General features: G+C 39.7%; 1 protein-coding gene across 2 annotated transcripts in view; it reads right to left on the bottom strand.

Moving 5' to 3' along the window:
* Positions 1–1,167: 1,167 nt before the first annotated feature.
* Positions 1,168–9,150, bottom strand: part of GLRA2 (glycine receptor alpha 2) — a gene marked incomplete at both ends in the record, with an annotated part of 187,293 nt that continues 179,310 nt past the window's right edge. For both annotated transcript variants that reach the window (XM_079727445.1, XM_079727444.1), the window contains one exon: positions 1,168–1,446. In XM_079727445.1, the coding sequence (XP_079583571.1) occupies positions 1,168–1,446 (279 nt within the window). The remainder of the gene's footprint in view (positions 1,447–9,150) is intronic.

The raw sequence follows: 9,150 nt of genomic DNA, 5'->3' as shown, positions 1-9,150 counted from the left end.
GAGTAAGCAAAAATACGTCTTTTTTTTTTTTTTTTTTTTTTCCTTACTTAAAACATGTAGCCAGGATTCAAACCACGTAGCTCTGGTACCAAAAAGGCAACGGGTTATGAAAATCACAGTACAATTTTAAAATTCTTTAAGTTAGTTAAGGATATTTCAAACAATATTCACTTGGATTGACAGTAGAAATCATGGGTCAGTTGACATCAGGACTAATAGTTACACCTACAATGAGAGCAGAAATGGGAAGTTCAAGCTAATATGAGCTACACCATTCAGGACACATCATCTCCATAAATACTGTGGCTGAGAGGCTGCGACAGCTAAGTCACACTTGAGTACTTAATTGCACGTAAATATAGCCAAAGTGAAAAAAAAATGTAGTGTGCTAACTTGGATCTAAAAGAAAATGGGCATTTATTTTTAAGAGGACATACGATCAAATCAATTTCACAATACACAATTCAAATCCCCAAATTACATCTAGGAAAGAAAAAGAGTATTAAAATGCACACCTACACGGACAGTAAAGTATAAACTTCTTCTTTGTGATTGGTATTTATTTTTTGTTGTTGTTTTCTCGATAAGTAGAAATTATTTATGACCCTCAAAAGGATTCCTCAGGTGAAGCACTAATTACAGACATTGTAAAGAATGTAGCTCAGGAAGCTTGTTTTAAAAACGAGGCAGCACTTTCCTGAAAAAGTTTGGTCCTCAACTCACTCTAGGCTAGTCACTATGGTCAAATGGTAAGCATTTTCCTTTTGTGCGTGTGTGTGTGCATGCGCACGCGTGTATTTAAGCTGTCTTTTCAGTACCAGAATTAGTCAAAACCAAACCAAACCAAACCAAGAGACAAATAGCCCTCAAGTACTTGACTTTGCCTATGATGTCTATTTAATGCATCATCTGAAAGAGCAGTGCTAAAGACTGTGAAGGGAATTATGCTCACGTGATTCTGCAACACCATAATTTTGTGCAAACATTTTCCTTCATTGCCCGGATAACTTATCTTTTTTCATGTAGGTGCCAGGAAACCTGCCCCCATGATCCTCCCTCCCCCCTCCCCCAGTCTTCTCCTCTGTCAAAGTGATATAAAGACAATTTCACTGTGTATTTACAAGCACAACAGTTAGGCAAGAAGGTCCCAGGGTCTGAAGAGCACATCTATTTCTTGTGGACATCTTCATGCCGAATGATCTTGTATGTGATCCAGTAAAAGATGTTGAAAATGAGGAAGGCCAATGGGAAGGCAGCTCGAGAAATCGTGTCAATCCTTTTTGCCCGGTCCACAAACTTCTTCTTGATGGCATCTGCATCTTTGGGGGGCTGTGGGAGCTGGCTGGCAGGTGTGGCCTTGACAGCTGTTCCATCTTTCACTTGAAGGCAGTGACCCATCCCGTAACCACTGAAATTAAAACGACTTTCACGAGTAACATCTTCTTCCTGGAAGAATAAAGACAGGGAAGGCACAGATAGGTTGTCAGTCAAATCAGATGGAAGGTGCTTAAAATTCTTCAGAAGTAAAAGGATAAATCACAGTTAACTGGTAGTGTGGAAGGCTTTTGGAATGGGGAGTTGTCTTTCAAGTTCAACTCAATTATTCATGGAACAGATACAGTTCATTAACTTCTCAGGCTGAGAAATTAAGTGTAAGAATAATGACTCCGTGGTCATTTTAATTAATTAACAAACAGAAATACCTACATTATATTCAGCACTGACTGACGTTCCCAAATTCTAGTTTATTGATCCACAGCTTTGAATAGACTGTTTTAAAGCTAAATCTCCAAATCCCAGTATTACACTCTAAATCTAAGAAGAGGACTATTCGTTCATTCACTCACTCATTCATTCGTTCACCCATTCTTTCATTCAACAAAGCATTTACTGAATCTCTGCCTTGTACCTGGCTCTGAGCCAGGAACTTCTAGTATTGTGGCTCATTCATAGCCCAGTTCCTTCCATTAACATTGGCTTTAATGTTTGTGTTAGATCTAAGATTAACCCCTTAAATGTATAACTTTACCCCTCCAGCCCTCTAGTTTACCTCAGTTATATAGCAGAGATTAAATATTCAGTGTTTGGAGTTGAATATTTCTACCATGGTTTTTCTAGTGTCAACTTTTTACATTGATTCTTTGGCTATTCATATCTACCATATGAACATATGTCGTTTTAGCTGATGTCAGTGGTTTTTTGTGTTATTTCTACACGAATTAGATAAAAGACTGAAAAATTGTAACCTTATGGTAAAGAGCAAATACCCTACATAGAGACAAATTTATGGAATTTGGGTGTGTGGTTGGGTTGAAAAGATGGGATTGAAATGACCTGCTTAATAAAAATCTAGTTCTAAATAGCCATCGACTGAATCATCATCTTCTGCAACTAGATTACTGTTTTCTACAATACTGTGCCACCCCTTTGAAACACCAAAGACACTGCACTATTTATCTTGCTAGAGAAGAATGTTATATTAATTAATTTGGTTATATTTTTCCAAAAGACAGTAAAATTTGGTATTAATTTTATTTCATCGATGTTTATTGCATGTCAGTTGTGCCTTCACACATATAGAAGATATACTGAATGAAGGACCTTAAAAAATTTTATTGGAGTATAGTTGGTTTACAATATTGTGTTAGTTTCAGGTGTACAGCAAAGTGATTCAGTTATACATATATATCTATATATCTATATTCTTTTTCAGATTCTTTTCCCTTATAGGTTATTACAAGATATTGAGTAGAGTTTCCTGTGCTCTACAGTGGGTCCTTGTTGGTTCTCTGTCTTATATGTAGTACTGTGTGTATCTGTTAATTCATCCCCCCCGCCCGCCACGTTTCCCCTTTGGTGACCGTAAGTTTGTTTTTGAAATCTGTGAGTCTGTTTCTGTTTTATAAATAAGTTCATTTGTATCATTTGAATGAAGGACTTCTAACATAATATTAATGTGAGATAGCCCAACTGTAATCCAAATGGTACAGCAAGGACAAATTTAGGTCAGGAAAATCAGGCCAAAGCTCTTCTAATAAAATAACTGTAAAACTACTCCTTTATAAAACCATCTTCCCAGTACTTTTATGTATATGAGATTGTCCTGCACAAGTTGGTTCAGGATACTCTGTCTCATTTGTTAACAAAATGTAATAAGGATTTTTCATTCAACAATTAATTGTTGAGTGTTGAGTCTATGGCGAGCATTTTGCTAGATGCTGGGAGACAGTTGATGAAGTTGGACAAGAGCTCTACCTGCATGGAGCTTTCAGAAACCAGTGGAAGTGGCCAACCTAAAGGCATTCTCATATAGGGAAGCTGGCTAAGAAAACCCAGCCAGACATTAGAGTACTTCCATGTACTCAGCTCTGTAAGCTCTATAATGAAGACTTCAACTGGACTCAGATTCAAAGAGTAAATCTGGTTTCTTTGTCTAAAATGGGAATGATATATTTTATGGGTGCAAAAGTTTCAAATATGTGAAATATTTTAAAATGTGGACTAAACAGGTATATTAATCATTACAGTGTCGTCGGAAGACTTATTAGCAAGAATGGAAGCACACAGGTCACTAGGAGGAGGGGACTTGTTAGTCACATGGGTTATAAGCAGTCTTATTCTTCCTGCCTATTACTAACTGGTAATTAGATCTTAACCAGTGTGTGAGAGAAGTAGAAACGGTGTGATTTGGTTTAGTTAAGAGATCCAGACTAGGAATTTGGCTATTTGGGTTCTAGGCCTGGCTCCAAAGGTTATAAGCTGTGCTGATCTGAGGCAAGATATTTATTCTTTCAAGGGCTCAGAGACCTCATGCCAAACTGTTGAGTCTGGACTAGGTCTGTGGGTCTCAGCTTTGGCTGCTAGGGAACCTTTACAAGTATATGTATGCTTGCCTCCCCTCCCAGCCTCTTCCAGATCAACTGAATCAGAATCTCTGGGAATGAGAGCTGAGAATCCATATTTTTTAGAAAAATCCAATGACTCTAATGCAGAAGGTTGGAAACCAGTGGCCTAGATCAGCTCTAATGTCCAGCTCTAACGTAGTCTATGTTTTTAAGTCTAATATAACTTTTCAAGTGGAAACAATCCCTCAAAATACATTTCCCCTTATCTGCCTAAATTTACTGTGCTGTTTTTCCTTTACATATCTGTAGAATCTTACAAATTGCTGTTCTCACTTCTGTAAACACTTAGAAAGTCATGATTAAGTGTATATAGTTCACTGCCTGAGTGAGATAAGATTCTTTTAAATTTCCTGGGTCCCTGAAGAAATAGAAAGAGTAGTTGGCTAGTAACCTGTTTTTAGCACATGAAACAAAAGGAAACCTAAATACACACATCCATGTTTCTTTTCAGACTGACTCATTCATTTAATTTCTGTAGTCTTTCTTCACATACTGTGAATGGACAGCTGAAGAGATTAACTCATTCAATTAACTAGGAGAAGCAGAATAGAATGATACCAGGTTAGGTTATTATTATGTCGTACATTGCCGTGCAAACTGTGGGCGCTTAATAAATGTTTGTTGGGGCTTCCCTGGTGGCGCAGTGGTTGGGGGTCCGCCTGCCGATGCGGGGGACGCGGGTTCGTGCCCATGGCCGCTGGGCCTGCGCGTCTGGAGCCTGTTCTCCGCGGCGGGAGAGGCTGCGGCGGTGAGAGGCCCGCGTACCGCAAAAAAAACAAAACAAAACAAAACAAAAAAAGTTTGTTGAATAATGAACAAAGGGAATTTTAAGAGTTTTCTCTCTGCTTGGAAATACTTTCACCATTCATTCAACAGTATTTCAAATTATGCTTCTCAGCATAGTTACAACTAATTAAATCAATTCTTTAAAACTCTCCAGCACAAAAATAAATCTGTCATAGGTAGAATTTATCCATTTAATTTTTCATATGCAGGAGATATGAATGCTAGTTTAAGGGTCTTCTTATTTACCATTATGATTCATTCAATGCATTTTAAATATAGAGCCTTAAATTACCCACATCAAAGGGTATAGTCTTGATTCAGAAAACATAATTGCAACCAATTTGAATTTTTGTGTTATAATGAATGACTAATTGCCTTTATAGCAGGTTCAGAATAAAAACGTTATGGTAATGTGGCAAGATTCCTATATGAGGGCAAAGGGAGATGAGCTTGAGTCATGGATAAACTGAAGCTAAAATAAAGAACAATCTGTAGGCACAGATTAGTTGAATGTATTCACAGGGACCATCGGTGTAATCCTCTCAGTGAGGAAAGAATTTCAGGCATATATTCTCCATTTCTTCTAATTAGCCAGAAAACCAGTTACTTAATTATTGCTACTGACCTGCCATCTTCAGTATCTTTGAGCAGTAAATACTTCTAGCTCACTCTGTTTTGTTATTCACTGATTAAATTCCCACAGAAAATGAATCATCCATTCGAAGTTTCAGTACGTGCAATTTCTATATCCCACTTTGATAAAATCTCCTTAAACCCTGTCTGCTGTAGGAAGCACTGCCATGCAATTGCTATGCAATTCATTGGAGACTTATCATCTTATTTTATCTTATCCATCAGTTTTACTTATTGTAAAATTCACCCATTCCTGTGTTTGGAATAACTCTTGTCTAGATGTGAAACTGAACCTAAGGCTCACCAGAATTGCATCGTACTGAATTGTTTAAGCAAATAATTTCAATATAATTAAAGAATATAGGATTTATATAATGAAAGATTTCAGTAGGACCCATATTTCCAATTTATCTTTTATGTCCTAGAAAGGAGGAAATAAAAGGACTCCTATAAACTGGGGTAGGGGAAAACTCTTTCCGTCCCATTTCTCACCGAGATTCTTTGATTGAATCTTTGCCCTTCTACTGGAATAGGAAATGGCCCAGTTGGAACTGAAGTTTTCAGTGAGCTTCAGTCAATGCAAGGACATTATGCAGTCTCCAGCCCTCCTTAGGAAACAGTGTGAGTCCAAACACAAGCAGGTTTTCACCAAAAAAGTCCCCTGAGCAAATGAAGGCTGGGTGATGCCTAATGGTAGCCCTGCTTGGGCTTCCTAGCCTTGGGGAGGAGGGATGGCGTTGAGAAATTCTCAATTCTTTTTTTTGCGGTACGTGGGCCTCTCACTGTTGTGACGTCTCCCGTTGCAGAGCACAGGCTCCGGACGTGCAGGCTCAGTGGCCATGGCTCACGGGCCCAGCCGCTCCGCGGCACGTGGGATCTTCCCGGACCGGGGCAAGAACCCGTATCCCCTGCATCAGCAGGCGGACTCTCAACCACTGTGCCACCAGGGAAGCCCTGAAATTCTCAATTCTTATGGCCTCAGTTTTCTCCTCTGTATCAGGGGGACTTGGGAGTAGATATAAACAATAAGTAGATATCACGTATTGATTATAATTATATACCATGCACTTAAAACCACAGTCAGTCCTATCACCAAACCATCCCTACAAATCACATGGTTTCAGAGGAAACTGAGACCGAGAGAAGTTATGTGGCTTCCTGAAGTTATATTGCTAATAAATGTTGAAGCTGAAATTCAAATCAGGTCTGTCAGATCTCCAAATTGTCTGATTCCAAAGACTCTGGAAGTCTTTGGTTTTTATGAATTTGTCCCTAGCAAGCCCCAAATGGCTTCCATTCAAGATTATGGAAGAAGAATCCCACTGAAATTTGTAGAACAACAGATCTGAAATAAAGTAAACCAAATATAACCCCTTGTTGCTTAATGGCATGTGGTGAAATAAATTAAAACTGTCACAGTGTCATTTGGGGGCAGACAGTGAATAGCATTTTTCCCAAAAGAAAAGCAAATCAGTGGATCATCTCTTTTTCAGTGCAGGATATCATTATGATTGATTTTTGAAGAAGAATGAACTTCTGGTGTTCATTTCTTGAGCACTTGCCATTTATGTATTCATATTTCCAACAAATGATTCCTTGAGCACCTATTATGTGCCTGGTATGTGGTGAGGGTACAGCAGTGAACAAGGAGATGAAGTCTCTTCTTTTTTGGAGTTTACATTCTAGTGGAGAGAACAGTAACAAATAGAGAAATTATGTGACACACACACAAATACATATTTATACATAGACATATACACAGATAAGACACCCCACACATTTGCACATACACAAACACACACAGATAATGATGGAGGCTTTGAAGGAAAACAATGAAGGTAAGACACTTAAGAGAGATGAGTGACAGAGAAGTGGATGTTATAGATTGAGTGGTCAGAAAAGTCCCAAGGACATGCCAGGCACTATGCCATTTGCCAGGAATCCAGTGGCGAGCAAGACAGATCAGACTCTTGCCTTCAGGTGGTTCCCAACCTTGAGGTGAAGACAAACATTCATGGAAGAATCTCATGAGCATGGAATTACTAACTATGATAAGGGCTCTGAAGGAAAATTATAGGGCGTTAGGAGAACATATTAACGGGGGTCCCGGTCTAATCTGGCTGATAGGAGAAGCTTTTCCCTGGGGAAGTGATATTTCATTAGAGATCTGAAAAATGAGAGGCATTAAAGAGGGCACAGCAGAGTTGGGAGATGTCTGAGATAGGAAGGTTTGCTGCAATTGAGAGATGGTAGGATGGCTCGTGGAATGCAGAAGGAAAGTGGGGTGAGACAAAGTTTCAGAAAAGACCAGGGGCTAGATCACACAGGGCCTTGCAAACCGTGGTGTCGGTTTGGAGCTTTATCTTAAGAACCAAGGGAATGAAAAGATGAATAAGACCTTGGGTTTTGGGGGGTCATACAGAACCAAATACAGAATTATATGAGAGAGATTCTTGAGATATGTACAAAGGTTTATTGGAGCTCAGGTGAGCCTGAAGCCTTTAGAGTTGGTGAGGGTATGGATGGTAATGCTGCTGAGATATACAAGGCAACAGGCAAATCATCTATGATCCCCCTAATCTGAAAAAGAGTCTGTAGCTACCTATTGGTGTTTAGAACTCATTTCCAATTTTCTTTTTTTATTATTATTTAAAATTTTTGCTTCCCAATCATGTTAAAGAATAGATAGACAGGGCCTCTGGATTATGATAGCTGATTTCCACTAATGTCTTTACTCACCAAAGGATAAGCTCCTAGGAGTATGCCCACCTCATCTCTGTAGTCCTCTTCCCTGGCACAATGCTGGGCCTATGAGTTATTCAAAACCCGTGCTTGGCAAGATCCTCTTGATTCTGAGAAAAGTCTCAGAAAGGACATGCTTCCTGGGGGAAGGGAGGGGACAGCAATTGTCTCCTAGCTGATTTCCCTTTCTTTGACACTTGCAGCCCTTTCTGCGGCCTCTGGATCAGTCTTGCCCAAAGAACTTCCATTCTCTCCCTTTCACTGCACACTCACTAGCCTTGGCATTGTAGAGGAGCAGAGGAAACACTGGGATCGAATCTAAAAGGCTCAGCTTGAATTCCCTCAGTCCCTCAACAGTTTTGCTCTTCTATTTCCTCTTTAAAATGAAGAGATTAGCCATTTGGCCATTTTCTTAGTTTGAGTATAGGACTATAATGCTGGCTAGTATATTGCCTTGAGACTAATCTCTAGCTGGTTGATATGTTTAAGACATTCTTCCCAACTGCAGACTAGACAGTATGCAAGTAAGGATCTTAAAGTCTTCTTCCTCCTGCTGCCCTCATGCCTTTGCTAGGGTTGGCCTTGTGGGCATGCATACTGTGCCCTCATATGCCCCAGTGCTTAGAAGGGTACCATACTTGGTTTAATGCTTTGCTGTAGCCATCTTGAAATTCATAATGATTTTTGAACAAGCGCCCCACGTTTTCATTTTGCACTGGGTCCCACAGATTTTGAAGCCAGCCCTGCTTTCTGCTCCAGTGGAACTAAAGGAATGCCATTGGCCCATTGCTTTCATTCCTGGCTTAATACTTTTCAAGAGTTTCTCATCTCCTTAATGACCACTCCTAAGCTCCTTTGTGACATTCAAGGACCCCCTATGTCCTGTCTTATACCTGCTTCTCTCATGGGGTTTCATGGTCTTTGGCTTTATTCTTTGCATAGAATACTCCTCACTTCTCTTCACTTGGCGAGCTCCTCCATGTCCTTCAAGACTCTACTCATCCTATTCAGGGTGCCTTTTCTTGACCCCTGAGCCTGGGCCTTGGGTTTCTCCTCAGCTCCTGGAGCACTGGGTCGCATGCCT

This window comes from Hyperoodon ampullatus (genome assembly GCF_949752795.1).
Source record: "Hyperoodon ampullatus genome assembly, chromosome: X".
Lineage (NCBI taxonomy): Eukaryota > Metazoa > Chordata > Mammalia > Artiodactyla > Ziphiidae > Hyperoodon > Hyperoodon ampullatus.
The sequence above is the reverse complement of the archived record's forward strand: the minus strand, read 5'-3'. Positions and strand labels throughout refer to the sequence as shown.